Here is a 15,947-nt window from a genome sequence, read left to right as displayed (position 1 = left end):
GTGTAGACCAGGCCTTAGTTTCCCAGACCTGAAGAAGAGCTCTGTGTAAGCGCAAAAGCTTGTCTCTCTCACTAACAGAAGCTGGTCCAATAAATGACATTGCCTCACACACCTTGCCCCTCAAATATCTGACCAAGGCATTCTTCTTTTTTATTTTAAAGTCTAATAGTATAATTTTCTTAAAAGGTAGATAAGATTTGAGAAAATAAATGAAAAGAACCTGTGAGCATGTGCCTTTCACATAGTATTCTAAAGCAAAGTCTAAATACTGTGCAGTCATACGCTCCCTGCACTTTGGTGTTAACAACAAATTACCAATAAGATAAAGTTCTGCTCAAACCTTCTTCCGTAGGCATGGCTGCCCCTCGGGTTCCCGGTTTAGGACTGCTCAGCCAACCCCTAGGTCCATTCCCACTACATAACCACTCCTACCTCCCTTGTAACTAGATGGGGTAATGGGTCACCTGTTTCAGTGAGTGGGCAGATCAGGAAGAACCCACTAAACCCTTTCCCTGCTACTAAAGTGGGATGTTTCAAGAATACAGAGCAATCGTGTTACAGAATCATAAGCAAATGGACTTAAATTAGAGTGTGATATTGTGATGAGAAAGACAAAGAAAGAAGCTGTTCCCAACTGAATTATTATATTTGTTATATAACATCAAATTTGAACACATCAAAGCTGGAGTCAGATCATTTTTATTGCTCTTCACATGCAAGAATGAAAACCCTGTTCACCTATGTACTCTTCTAGAAATAGCCGCTGGAAGATTATGAGTGTATATAATCAATCACCTACATAAAAAGACCATCTAAGCAGAAACTGTAACCAACCTCACATTTGCATTAGGCTGATACAAACGGTTTATAAAAATTAATTAGTTTATCCAGTGGTAGATGTAAAATAGTGAATTAAAAATCTTTTTAAAACCAGTACAGCATCACTGGGATTTGTTAGTTCATCTTAAAGATTTTTCAAAGGATATAGTCAGGATTGGAGAAACTCAAAATGTAACTTGTCATTTTTATTGGTGTAAATTTGCTAAATACATATAATTCACCCATATTCTTTTTCTACCATAAATGTTTCAGTTCTCTGATTTCTAGGATAAGTAACATCAATGGCGGCAACCCAGGGATTCACAAACAACCCTTCAATAACAAGTCAAGGTACACGCAAGGAAACAGATTTAGATTTCAAGACACAAAGGTGATCCTTTTAAGCAGCAGGGAAGGATAAATATTTAAAGACCATATGAAAGACATTTTAACAATGTGTTTTTAAGTGAGCATGGACTGCTGCTAACTTATGTTAACATAACATTCTTTCAACAAGCTGTATTTTTCTGAAACCCCACAATGAAAAGTGAAATTGTAGATGGCTAAACTCATGAAGCTCCAGTCCCGAAATTGATCTCTGAGGTTCTTCAGAAAACAATGTGTGACTGGGGCCCACTTATGTTAGTGTTCATTGATCATCCTATAGTTCATGATTACAAACCATAAATGGTCGTTTCCTGAACAATACACCTCTGCAGTCGCTAGGAGTTGAGCATGCTCAGAAGCTCCCAGGATTTGGCCCAAGACTAGCAAGAGTACTCACAAGATGTAGCAGATAACTCCTATACTCCACATATCTGTGGCATATCCAATAGGTTCATAGTTTATAACTTCTGGAGCCACAAACTCAGGTGTCCCAAAGAGAACTTTCAGAGAACCTGTACTTTCTGTGAAGAAAGAAAGAGGAAAACATTAATGGTTGTATATTTTTTGAAAGTATAGTTAACAGTCTGCACTCACATTTATGGACTAGTTATTAAACTCCGTCACCAAAAAGGTAAATAATTGACTGAGCTGCTACTAGCCTGGCCAGCTCATGTCTTCCTGGGCTCATGAATGAATAACAAATAATAATTCTTCTGTGCTAAGCATCACAAATGCACTCAGCACTGCACAAGACACACAATAAAGAGAGTTCCTCCCCTGAAGAATTTGCATTCTAAATAAGACAGACACAGGGTTACCAGCGCACATTGGGAAGATAAGAGATGGGCCCAGCTTGTGATGTTTGGATTCAGAGCTAAACTTTCCCAAAAAGTTTGTGGGTAGCTAGGCCCAACTCTGCTTAGGTAGCTCCACAAGACCATTTCCAGCAAAGAATACAGATGCTAGATTAGAACTGGAGGACTTTTCACTGCCCTATCAAAGCCTTGGCAACTTGCACTGCAAAGCAAAGAGAAACAGTAATAAATGTAGAACAAAAAAAAAATTGTTGGCATCCAAAAATATTTCATTAAGTGAAAACAGTAGAGAAAAATCAGTGCCTTGCCACTGGTGCTTGTTTAAATTTGAAAGATGCCCAGGTAGAGAATGAGAAAGAGAGGGGGAAAAAAAAAAAAAAAAGCACCACACATGACAGATGTTAGGTCACTTAATGCCCGACTGGTGCTCAGATACTGCAGAGATGAGTGTGGAATAAAACCTATACAGAATAGAAGCAAACGTGCCATATTACCAGCAAAAGCAACAACAGCACCACTATTTGTACTACACATATGTTTCAGATAACATTTCTAGAGAAGGGTGTGAAACACCATGCAAGCCGTTTAGTATGGAATGATCAGGAAATCCAAATGTGCCCGTTTTAGATCACGTCCATTCCAAACAGCTGGAGAAGGAAAAAGAGAAAAGCAGCAAGAGTGCAAGTGGGGAGGCAACCAACAAGAAGGAAGTGGGCAGAGAACAAGGAAATGATCAAGTGCAAGTGGGCACAAAGGACCAAGAAATGACGTTTACTGGCTATACTGGAGCAAATGGGTTTAGTTTGGGAAAGCAGCTCTTGTCCAGACTCCAAAATAACCTGGGCAATCAGTGCTTGGCATAAATGAGGGCCACTGCCCTACTATAGTTATTAGTATTTATTAATTGTATGACAGTAACACCTAGATCGGGGCCCCATCATGCTAGGTTCTGTACAAATACAGAAGGAGAGACTGCCCCTGCCTCAAGAGATTACAATCGCAATAGAAAGACAGACAAGGGATTGGAGGGGGAAAAGATATAATAGACTCCAGTCCGTTAATGTTAAAATAATCATGTTACAACGTGTTGCACCCTTATAACAATTAAAACAAAAACTAAAAAAAATTATCAGCAGGTTAATCCTTTACTAGACGACAACTGGACTTACTTGACCACCAGAACAGAGCGCTCCTACAGAACATATTTATTTTCCAGAACCATCTAGTAGACACAATTAACCACGTTTTACTATCATTCCTGCATGATCATCAGTTCATATGGTTAAGAAATTATAATTAATTTGCCCTTCTACAGTTCCTTCCATCCAAAGATCTCAAAGCACTTTACAAACTCTAATCATACAACCTCTTAACACCCTTTGAAGCATTAGTATCTCCATTTTATAGATCAGGAACCCAAAGCACAGAGAAGTTAAGTAATTTACCCAAGGATCACACAGTAAGTCTGTGACAGAATCAGTTTTGTGCCATAATCACTAACCATCCCTTCCTCCTGCATGTATGCACTGGGCACTATCACGGTGAATTCACTCTCATTCCCCTCATCCTGTCATTTTACACACGACAAAATCCTTTCTTCCTCTTGTCATAACCGGTGATAGCAAGTTAATTCAGGAAACCTGGCAGTCAGAGACCTCCAGGGCCATCTGGTGGAAAGGATGTCAGTTTCTAGTGACTGAAAAGCCATATACATTTTGCACAGAGGGCCAACTTTTTACAAGCTTGGTACACAGGAAGAACCTTGGCTTCAGCTACCATTTAAGTGAAATCTAATGCTGAAGCGTTAGTTGGAAAGTGGCCTTTTTTTCTGCACTGTGCATAACAAATTGATTTTCAAAAAACAATGTCTTAGCAGCGCACACACACAAAAATCCTATGAACCCACAAAGTTTATCTTAAACAAATTTTTTACATGAGCTTCTAAGAACACCAAAAAAGGTCAGGAAAATATCCCACTATGTCTTTGGTATTTCCTGACAAAATAAGAGAACTAATTATCTGCATAAAATTACTGCAGAAGGATTAATGGTTTTAACTAATTTAAGTTAGATCAAAGTACTGAAAGTTAAGGTGCACTAGATTTTTACTGGTTACAAAACAATTAAAAAGAAAGTTATGATCTTATATTGCAAATTGATGCAGTCTCCACTCAGTTATCACTTCCATTCTCTTTATGAGGGCTTTTGATTGAGTAAAGTCTGCCGGATTAGAATAATAGATTGCAGTTCTAACAAAGGTCCTACCCCCCTTCAATTAAAGTCAGTGGGCGTTCCAACATAATCATAAATAGGTGCATTAGAATGCTCACAGTCTGTCAAAGTGGGCAATTGCAAAGAAGAATGAACTAAACAAAACCACATAACAAAACAACCTTGAATAGCTTAGAGCTGTTGTTAATAAAAATTGTTTTCCTTTTACTGGAAGAAGTCTGAGTTGAAAGTTCGGAAAGTCTTACTGATCAGAAAAGCACTATTTTCCTTCATGTGGCCTATTTAGTATGGTATTCTCTCTTTGTGGGAACTGCTACACATGCCACATCTTGAACTCAGATAATTTGGACAGAGTTGCTCACAGTTCAGCCATGGATTAACACCAGAGGTGAGTTTGGTTCGTAGATGAGAGGCAAATGCCCATAATGCCACTGTGCAAGCAAGAGCAATGCACAAATTAATCTACGTTTTATGAAATCAAGATAAATTCTGGTGTCCATGGCTACAATCCTTCTATGACTGAGAAAAATGTAGCATAATTGCCAATGTGGTATTTGTGACATGACTGCAGCAATTTACATTTTTGCATCACACTGTGCAAAATACATAGTGAATGCAATATGCTTTCCAAGAATACAAAAACTATTAACATGGCCACCACATTGAGAAGAGGGAATCCAGTCTCTCTTTTGGAATCTTGGGTTAAACTAATCGTGATCTGAAAGTGAGGTGCTACTTGGAAAAGTTACTGTAAAAATGCCATTCTGGGATTCCATGTTTATTGTCTCTCAAAGTTCAAATCTGCTGACTTCACAAATAAATGGGTTTCCTAGATGCTAGTTGGAATCTGACAGTCAAGTTGGAGTTGTTCACACCAACAAAGACTTTACTATTGGAACCTAATTAACATTTCTGCTGATAATTCTTGAATCAGAACAAAACCCAGCTCCCTATCCCAGAACTTTGTTTACTCTATAGTGCTAACAGGAGAATAAGTGCCAGTCAATTTTTATTTCAGTGAGTAAAGTAAGCAGATTGATTGAATAAAAAGGTACCAATTTCACATTGTCTCTTTTCAGAGCATAGCCACACCTTAAATGTGGAAGGCAGACTTGTTCATTTCTAATTAGATTAATACATTCTTTTTGCAAAGAATTCTTATTATGTTTGCACTACTCTGTGACTTAAGACTGGCCGGAAAAGGAAAGATGGATACAGAGATGTACTATTAAAGGCAGAATACAATAATTCCAAATATTACTTGCACACTAATCACTTGTTTTGTTTTTTGTAAAGGAATCATGTGTAATTTTATTTAAAAAGGGGGAGCACATAACTATGGGCCCCATTGTGAACCCATTACTTACACTGGTGAGCAGTAATTCCCATAAATTGCCCCCAAGGAAGTCAATTGGATTAGTTACATGAATAACTGCTCCCCAAACCTGAGTAGCAAGTTCACAATCTGCCCATATCTAGTTTAATACTTGGAATGATTTTTCTTCTGCTGCAAAGTATAAGATAAAAATAGAAAATAAAAAGAGCACTTGATGTTCAGTTAGCAGAGCTATTTACTGTATGGCTTCCAAGCATATACGAGGCTTGCTAATGGAACTAGCAATGAGGCCACTGAAGAGCAGGAAGGCAAGTAGCCATCCAAATGATTCTACTTCGGAATGACACCATACATGGGAACTTTCAGTCCAAAAAGAATTTTGAGGAAGTTATGAATAGTTCAAAACAGGGGATTGTGATAGAAGTACCTCTTCAACATAGGTTTGCCAAGCGTCCAGTTTTCGATTGGAACGCCTGGTCGAAAAGGGACCCTGGCAGCTCTGGTCAGCACTGCTGACCGGGCTGTTAAATGTCTGGTCAGCGGCGCAGCAGGGCTACGGCAGGCTCTCTGTCTGCCCAGGCTCCGCATGGCTCCCGGAAGCAGCCAGTATGTCCCTGCAGCACTTAGGCACAGTGGCGATCCGGGATGTTCCATGCGCTGCCCCCTCCCCGAATGCTGGCTCTGCAGCTCCTATTGGCCGGGAACCGTGGCCAACAGGAGCTGCAGGGGTGGCACCTGCAGGTGTAGGCAGTGCACAGAGCCCCCGGGTCCCTCTGCATAGGAGTTGGACATGCCGTCCGCTTCTGGGAGCTGCCTGAGGTAAGCACCACCTGGCCGGAGCCTATACCCCAAACTCCCTCCCGCACCCCAACCCCTGCCCCAGCCCTGAGCCCCTTCCTGTACCCCAAAATCTCTCATCCCTAGCCCCACCCCAGAGCCCACACCCCCTCCCGCACCCCAACCTCCTGCCCCAGCTTGGAACTCCCTCTTGCACCCAAACTCCCTCCCAGAGCCCACCCCCCCTCCCCCATCCCCTGCCCCAGCCCTGAACCCCCTCCCACACTCCAAACCCCTCGGCCTCAGCCCGGAGTCACCTTCCACACCCCAACCCCAGCCCAAAGCCCTGTCCCACTTTCCAAACCCCTCGGCTCCATCCCCCAGCCTGGGGCCCATTCTTGCACCCCAAACCTCTCATCCCCTGCCCCACCCCAGAGCCTGCATCCTCAGTCAGAACCCTCACCTCTCCCACACCCCAACCCCCTGCCACAGCCTGGTGAAAATGAGTGAGGGTGGGGGAGAGCAAGGGAGGAGGGACGGAGTGAGTGGGGGCTGCGCTTTGGAGAAGGGGTGGGGCAGGGGCGGGGCAAGAGTATTTGGTTTTCTGCAATCAGAAAGTTGGCAACCTTGCTTCAGCAGTTCAGCATGTACAACAATACACAACAGTTTAGGACATGAAGTGAAGAATACTTTAACCAACACAAAGTGAAGGGGAAATGTAAAGTAGAATGTAATTACCCAAGCTAGAAAATTCCCAGAACAAGTCCTATTCTTTAAAAAATAAAAAGTGTCATGAGATCGTTAATGACAACAAATGATCAGGACCTTGATTTTTGTGTTTTATTTCAAGTATAAGGATATACTATATATTATGTTTCAAAATTATTTTGGGTAAATGTGGTGATTTCTCTCTACAGCTGTTCTGACCATTGTGTATTTCACCTTTTGATGTACGAAGGCACTGCCATCTATAGAGACTGACTGCCATTTTGTATTCACAGCAGTGCAGACTGTCTCAGAGAACAGACATACACTATGTGCTGTCTTATGGATGTCTTACTTTTGTTCTTTCTTGGTTTTAATATGTTACTCTAAAATAAGATGATTACATTTTAAAGTATCCATTTGCTATTTATGTGCAAAAGAGCATACAATAAATATGATAAAACTGTTCCTGCCACACACAATTTGTCATTTTAACATAATAAAGTTAATAGATTTATTACCTAATCTTCTTGCAAGTCCAAAGTCAATGAGTTTGATCCTTGCCCCAGTCTTGTTGACACACATAATGTTTTCTGGCTTCAAGTCCAAATGGACAATGCCCTGCTTATGGATATACTGAACTCCTTCCGATATCTGCCTCATGTATTTAATACACTCTCTCTCTGTCAGTTCAAAGTCCTCATCGATGATTCGTTCAAAGAGTTCTCCTCCAGAAACACTGAAACAAAACAAAAAAGGGGCGGGGGTGGGAGATTATTGGATTATTTAAAAATATATTTATTTATTGGTAAACTGGACACTTCCATTATACAAATGGAGATAGTTCTTCACATTGCTAGCAGTTCCTGAAGGGTTTTGAAGGTATTTCAAGGCGCAGCTTTTGTGTGGTAATGGAGATTTCCATAGACACCACAGGAAAAAGGTCACTTTTTAGCTGTTATTATGCATGATGTAGATCAGTGGATCTCAACCTTTTCCATACCGAGACCCCGTTTTTGTTACCAGTCCCAGCCCATATAGATGGGATCTAGCTGGGACCCAACCTTGCATTTAGCAGTAACGGAAGGGCAAGGTGATTGTGACACACTGACCTCAGACTCTGAACCCATTAATATGGAGCCTGATCCACTGACTTGAATGGAAGCAGGATCAGATTTGGAATGTGCATTGTTTTTCCTCGTAACATCAAAGAAATCTAAATAAGTAATTCAAAATTGAAAGAAAACCAAACACGTGGTGGGAGAGGAAACTGGATATTAAAACAAGATAGGACGGGTCCAGGGAAAGGGAGCAGAACCTTCTGGCTGGATTCTCAGGAAGGGTGTGTGTCTGTATATGTGTGTGCGTCCGTGTGTGTAATAAAACAAAATATTAGTTATTTTTGATGCTTAGTAAATTATTCAACTTGTTCTTCAACTAATGTCCAAAGATGGGACATACTTTGTATTTATGCTTTGGGTGACACATGAACAGGGGAGGGAATGGTGAAAAAGCACCCTTGCACTCGTAAATCTGTTCTAAATTGAAATACGGCACACTCTTTATATGGCTTAATATTTGGCAACATTTACGCTCACTGCCAAATGTAATTGCACATTTCAGTTACAGAAGGAAAACACAATTGAAAAACAGCCTTTCAATGTTTATAAATTGTCAGATACATGGTAAGAAATTCTATGTCCCTCATGTATTAAATTGAAATAGAAACATCTGGAGTTCTGTACTCCTTTTGTTGCTTTAACTATAAGGTTTCAGAAAATATATAATTAGAGTAGCTACTGCAGTTTCCTACTAAAAAGTATTGGAGAACTAAACATGGAAACAATAAGGTCAGCATATGCTTAACAAACTCAAATAATTACATGGATTACTATGTAAGGCTAAGACAATGGCTAGAGTTTCAGATAAACATATCTGAAATTGAAGTTTCTTGGTTCTAATAGTTTATGAGTTCAGTATGTTAGCAACCAGTGCAGAGATGTTTATGAAAGCATCTGTTCTCAGAAACTATGTGCTTTGAGCACTTTGCAGTTCCAAAATAAATATCATCCTTGTACTTTACAAGAAATGCAGAGGAGAAAGCAGGCAGCTTCTTATCAGAGACAACCATTTTATTTGAGTTAAAAGAGGATTCCCAACAAAAGACCTTATAAATTAAAAAGAAAGGACAAAAACCTTCAAGTGAAATATACTTCAGTGACTGCTTAAAATAGACCTAATGACTAATCTGAACAATTCTTTTTTTGTACTCTAAATGCCATTCTTCTTGGCTCTGCCTTTGCAGAGTCTATGCCATTATCTCTAGTATATCCTTTTAGCCATGTTACATGTCAATGTACGTGCATGCTGTTCTCTCCCCTCATTCCTCTAGCTATTCTGGTAATGTCATTAAGATAAACTGTGCTTGCATTTCCTAGATTCTTGATGTTCCATTTATTTCCTGCAGTTTATATTATACTAGAAAAGCCGAGTTGTTTCTTTTTCTGGCTGTGCTTTTAAAGGTTCTTTGAGGTGGTGGATGGATAGAGTGTAACCCAGGTTCCATGCACTGGCAGAGGGAATATGTTTTTTCTTCATGTAGTTAGAACAATATTATCATCTTCTAAGGGCTGAGCAAGTCAGTGGGAGTCTTTGCATTGATTTCAATGGGCTTTGGGTTCAGGCTCCTGAGAAGCATATTCTTCTGCACAGCAATTGCAGTCTTTAGCCACCTGTTATTTTAAGACTGTGCCCATAGAGACACTATGGTCATTTAAAGAACCTATTTTGGACCTTCCTTGTATGAAATCTTATCTTCACTATATTTTGACATATACCCCAACCAAATGCATAGGCTTGCTGATTCGTGACAATTCATTCATACCAAATGAATGGGGATTCATTTGCACTTTAATCATCTCAGGTTTATTACAGTCTATGCAAACATAAATTGGCTTTATGGGGCAAGTGAAGAATCTGAAGGCACTTACTCCTCAACTTTCAAAGCAATTCACAGGGCACTGGAATGTCTACAGAGACAGGATTACTTCTATATTTGGAAATTAAATTGCCTGGGATTTGCTTGCCCCTAGATCTCCAAGCCAGGTAACAAACTGTAGACAAATTGGAGGGTTTTCAGAGAAGAGCAACTGAAATGATTTAAGGAGCTGGAGGGATTGATTTATGAGAACCAATCAAAAGAATGTAATAGCTATATCTTGGCTAAGCAAAGCCATGGTAACTACGGAGGTTTAAACCACCCAAATTATTTGCATAAGGTATACGCCAAGGAGAGAGAGGAATTATTCAGCATGGTACAAAGGGAAATAACCAGACACTTTGGGATGAAATTAAAAGGAAAAATTTAGGCTGAATATCAAGAAAAACCAATCCTCCTGGCAGTGACAATAAGAAAATGGACGAAGCTTCTACTGGAAATCTTTGGAGACATGTAAAACAAGAGGGTACAAAGTACTAGAAATTTTATTATAGGGAACAATCCTGCATCCTGGATTCTGGCTGTATGGCAAGTGGGTCAGATTGTTACTATTATTTCTAAATTCAATATAAATGGCTTTCAATCTTCAATCATTCATACTGAAACAAATTCTCTTCTTGGATGTACAAGATCAATGGGAATGGCATACACACATTACAAAAATAGAATTTGGCCCCGGATATATATACACATGATCAGATTTTTTAGACGAGCTTATGTCACAGGGTGGCTGACCCCTTGAAATGAAACAGGTCCAGTGCCTCTGTGCTAGAACAGTTGCTCCCAGTTTGGCCAATGAAGAGGGCATGGCAGCACCTGGAGCTATGAAGATCCAGGCTTTCCGTAAGCAAGGGGGATCAGGAGTAGCAGGGAGTCCCCTGGGAGAGGCAGCGGTAGGAACCTGCTGGGGGAAAAGGGCCTCCAAGGAGAAAGTGCTGGGAGGTGGTACTCAGCAAAAAGGGCAAGGAAGAATCCTGCAGGATGCTCTGATGGAGGAGTGATAGAGAAGCAAAGTGGAAAATCCCCTGGGAGCGGCAGCCCAGGGTAGGCTGAGGAAAATTGCCTGGAATGAGACTCCGGGTCTGCTAATGGATCCTTTGTGTGCTTATAGGTCATCTCCCATCAAGCCATTGCAATTAAGTTTCCAAAGGTGCTCAATATGCAGCAGCTCCTATAGAGAACAAGGGGAGCTGCTAAATGCTGAGCACTATTGAAAATCTGGCCACTTCACTGGAGTGGATCAATGGGAGATGAAAATCTGGCTACATTTTTATACCCCGATGAGAACAATGGGAACTGCTTGGCTGTTGAGATCTTCTAAAACTCTGGCTCGGAAACTCTGATGTGCAAAAATAAACTAGCTTAAAACCTAAAATCATGCCTAAACACAGACTAAAATAGCTAAACTCTGTGGTATTTAAATGCATCTTATCTTTTAAAATAGCGGGTGGTTTGGTGGAGGGGGAAATTACTATCCAGAACCCTTTATACGTTTGCCTCCGTTTTCCATTAGGCCTGCCAGCTCCCAATTCCAAACTAAGTCGGACTTTTTCTCCTCCAACCATCACTAACTTGCTCAAGTTTTAAATCCAAAAATAAATGCACCATTTAATATTTAAGCACCAATGTTGCATAACAAGGATTCAATCTCTGAAATATGCTTGTGCAAACAATAGCTTTCACACAGTCTGAACATGCATTAACTAAGACAAGTAGTGCTATAGTCTCTTTGCTTAAAGCAATCTGTGTTTTGCTAGGAAGATCAAGCCAGGAATAAAATTCCCTTCCTTTCCCTTTTTACGCACCACAATGGGAAGCAGCTGTGCTGGGACCACAGCAATTGACCTATCCTTTTGGGCAAAACATCAACAGAGATCAAGAGTTGATTTTCTTTCCTGATGCTGCTGCTACAAATATGGTGTTCACATTAAACAGGTGCACTGATAAATTATGCAACTGTCATTTTGGTCATGCAGGCTCTCATAGTTTGTGGTGTCTGAGCATTGCATTCCAAGCTACATCAGATTATACAGATTCCCGTCTTGAAAGGAGTTCCAGCACAGGGACACCTTCTGAGCTCTGTCTTCTGCAAAAGTGAAAGAATACGTACTATGATCTACATACTAACTATGGTGGCTGATGGTAAGATAGACAGATTGAATAGCTATCATATAGTTATAACACCATCATGTTGCTCTGTACTGTGATTCTTATGTTGCTTGTCTGCCACTTTTAGTGATGGTGTAGGCTGGGAGCACAAAGTGAACAGTGTACATAGGCCTGGTGAGGGTGGGAAGATGGGGCACCATCGCTTTGTTCAACAACTCAACAACCAGGAAGCAGCACAGATGGTCTATGAATGTGGTCATGAGTAGCTGTCCATGGCGTGAAGGATGGTAACTTGGATGCAGGGACTTGAGAGTCGTGGGGTGGAAGTAAGGAAAACAAAACAGGCATCATCAGTCCCTTCTTTAACTGCTAAGTATGGGCCATGAGTTAGGGAGACCCTGCATGGTGACATTAGAGGCAGCTCAGGTTGTGTTGAGCCAGTCTGGCTGCTAGATAGCCAGAAAGAACTATATCCGATCTTGTCTGCATCCATTAAACTCACTTTAGAATTCTCTTTCTCTCATCTATCTAGATTTTTCTATAGGTACTACAGTGATGGGTGCGAAGAGTTAAATAACCAAGTTTTGTCTCTTCTCTGCCAAGGAGACCCACAAGGCTCTCTTAAGGGTGCAGACAGAGGACCCCACCTTCGACGGAAAATAAATTTGCTTTCTAACAACGGTTGAGTACTGTCGTTGATTTTTTTGCTCCTCTAATAGACATGACTATAATGAATTTTTCATAAAAATTCAACTATTCTGTTACAGTTTGGCTTTGGCGTTTGCATTCTGAATCACATCTTTCTTGGGTGTAATTTATTGATTCATTCATTCATTCATTCTGCACAGCCATTCCATCATCTATAAAAAATGACTATTTTTCAGTATTTAAATAAATAATTGGTAGTACTTTATCTAATGCATGTTTAGAGATTGCCAAACCAAATAAATAGTAATAATCTCATCCCCAACCCTTTTCTCATTTCTAGAACCAATCTGGACCTGAAGATTCTGAAATATTTGGTTAAATTTTTCTCTCCAATCGTTATTTTTGATTTTCACATTCCTCTCTGTTTCCACGTTCCACCTGGAAGCAGAGCGAAGAAACACCAGAAAAGTACCCTTCCTTCAGTATTACCAACTGAACTAGATACAGGATGCAACAGAAATCTTATGAGTGCCTGTGCTCACAAAATTTTTAGCCAGATTGTGTTGAAATCAATGGAGATATATTAGGAATAATTTGGCCAAAGATGCTTAAATATCTTCAATAAACACTTGGACAAAATTTGGATGATTTATGTGACCAGAACAAAAAATCTGGCCTTTTTTAAGAGTCACTCATCACTAGATAATATTTTATACAAAAAGGACAAGTTATTTTTAATGATCTGTCAAGGTATCAGGATATCTTCACACACTGTGCATCAATAAACTAAAATCTGCTCTTAAGGGTTATACTCACATTTCCAAGACCATGACGATGTTGGCTTTTTCTTCAAAGGCATCTACACACTGGACAAGTTTTGGATGATGTAGACAGTTCATGATGCCGATTTCCTGCCTTATATTTTCTTTATCTTTAGCTGAGTATGCTTTGAAAAATTTTCCTGCCCAAACTTTTCCAGTTTTCTTCTCAACAAGTTTAAAGACTTGTCCAAATTTCCCCCTGAAAATATATAACTATTTCTATGAAATGGTTATAATATTTTATGGCCTACTAATACTAAAAACGAAACTTAACGAAAAACTTTTTCAGAGTGGTTAACTCAAATCTAGCACTGAAAACACATGATCACAAGCATTAGTCCAAGTGCTGTTCAAGACTGAACTGGGCATACTGATTTGAAAAATCAACTTGACGAATATTACATTCAAAAGGCGAGATCTTCACATAGTATATATGGCTGTGGCTCTGTTGAAGTCAAGGGAGCTATGCTGATCTGAAAGAGATGAGGATCTGCCCGGAAGGCTCAATTCTGACCTTCGCTAGTCTGGTGTGTATCACCAGTCACAATAAAAAATAAGCACCTATGCTTGTACACACTGATACTACAAGCTAAAAAATCTATACACACTCATGTATCTAAAATCCTATGGCAGTCCAATGCTCCCTAATTAGAGAGTCTTCACCCTCTGATGCACGTTACTCCCATTAGCTTCCATTACAGCTACATATACATGTATAGAAAGAATGGACTTCTACAGCAGCAAGGTGGAGGTGGTGCTCTTTCCCCATCCCAAGTGGGGGTTGGCCCAGGTCCTGCCACATGGGACTGGCACGAGCTGCCTGGCATTGCCACTCGTCCCCCCCGAATGTTCCTCCATGCCCCCCTAGTGGGGCATGTCTCATAGTTTGAAAACCTCTGTTCTAATCCAGCATTATTACTTCAGGCTACAATTGCTAATGTGAGTTTACTTACAATTCCACCTTAACCGTAACCCTTACAAGCAGGAGCGGTGCCAGGGTTTTTGGTGCCCTAGGCGTGGGTCCTTCCACGCTCCTGGTCGTCGTCGGCAATTCTGCGGCGGGCGGGTCCTTCTGCGCTCCTGGTCTTCGGGGCACTTCAACGTCGGGTCCCGGAGTGAGTGAAGGACCCGCCGCAGAATTGCCGCCAAAGACCCGGAGCGCTGAAGGACCCCCCCGCCGCCGAATTGCCGCCGACAGCAGCAAAATGCTGCCCCCCCCCAATCCTGGTGTCCTAGGCAACCGCCTAGGTCGCCTAAATGGAAGCGCCGGCCCTGCTTACGAGTGGAAAACACAAGAGACAGCTAGTTTTGTTGTACAGAAGACTATACAGAGGTAGAATCCTATGGCCTTGATTGCCAACAGCAAAACAAGTCCCTCAAAGTGTGTTCTGTCATATGATTTGCATATCCACAAGCCTGAGTACTGACACATACAGCCAACTTAATCATTGACCTTTAATGAGCAATACTATTAATGCTTTTGGGATTATGACCACTGTCAACAGAGAATCTACCCTACCACCAGGGCGTAGGGTTTAATCTCATTAACACTAATCAATATAATGGAGCTGTAAGTGCACAGTTGGTTTCTGCCTTCCAGACAGATTTCAGAGCAGAGAATAAAAAATGAATCATCTAGCATTTATGGGCTTCATTCTCCTCACCAGAAGCACATGTGATGCCTATTTTAAAATGTCAGTTAATGGGAATGAAGAGCTTTTATGGAGAGAAGACCAGACCCCTTTAGAATATATGTTTTTAACTGCACACAAGCAGCCCAGCTAGAACGCTAAGAACGTAAAGGCCCATACCGTACACATTTCAGAGTGCATCCTCCTAGCTCTTTATAGCCTTAGAAAGGCAGCATTCCAAGGGCTGAAACAAGAAACCTAATGGTCTACTTACGATCCCAATCTTTCTTCAATATTGTAGAACTCCGCAACTTTTTGTTCTCTATTTATAGTAACTGTCCGATAGTCAACCTCTGTTTCTTTCTCTTCTATAAATGAGGATTAAGAACTTGATTAAAAAAATCATACTACATGTATTAAAGATGTAGAGATTCATTTGCACTGATGAAATTATGAACTTCTTACCATCATCGGATAGCTCAGCTTCATCTTTAGGCTCTATAAAAAAAGCGGGGGAGAGGGAGGGAAAGAAAAATTGAGATGATTAACTCCTGTCTGCATAGGATGTATATGCTTAGAGAAGGCAATCTTAGTCCTCAAATTAAGATCCTTTGGGTAAACAGTTAGGTACCAAAAGGCAGCCATCTAACAGGGTTTGCATACTAAATAT

At 40.6% G+C, this 15,947-nt stretch overlaps 1 protein-coding gene across 4 annotated transcripts in view; it reads right to left on the bottom strand.

Moving 5' to 3' along the window:
• Positions 1–15,947, bottom strand: part of MYLK (myosin light chain kinase) — a 305,994-nt gene that overhangs the window by 18,673 nt on the left and 271,374 nt on the right. For all 4 annotated transcript variants that reach the window (XM_054044298.1, XM_054044297.1, XM_054044296.1 and 1 more), the window contains 5 exons: positions 15,743–15,775; positions 15,552–15,645; positions 13,642–13,845; positions 7,592–7,809; positions 1,604–1,727 (listed from right to left, as the gene is read on the bottom strand). In XM_054044298.1, the coding sequence (XP_053900273.1) occupies positions 1,604–1,727; positions 7,592–7,809; positions 13,642–13,845; positions 15,552–15,645; positions 15,743–15,775 (673 nt within the window). The remainder of the gene's footprint in view (positions 1–1,603; positions 1,728–7,591; positions 7,810–13,641; positions 13,846–15,551; positions 15,646–15,742; positions 15,776–15,947) is intronic.

Source organism: Malaclemys terrapin, chromosome 11 (assembly GCF_027887155.1).
Source record: "Malaclemys terrapin pileata isolate rMalTer1 chromosome 11, rMalTer1.hap1, whole genome shotgun sequence".
Classification (NCBI taxonomy): domain Eukaryota; kingdom Metazoa; phylum Chordata; order Testudines; family Emydidae; genus Malaclemys; species Malaclemys terrapin.
The sequence above is the reverse complement of the archived record's forward strand: the minus strand, read 5'-3'. Positions and strand labels throughout refer to the sequence as shown.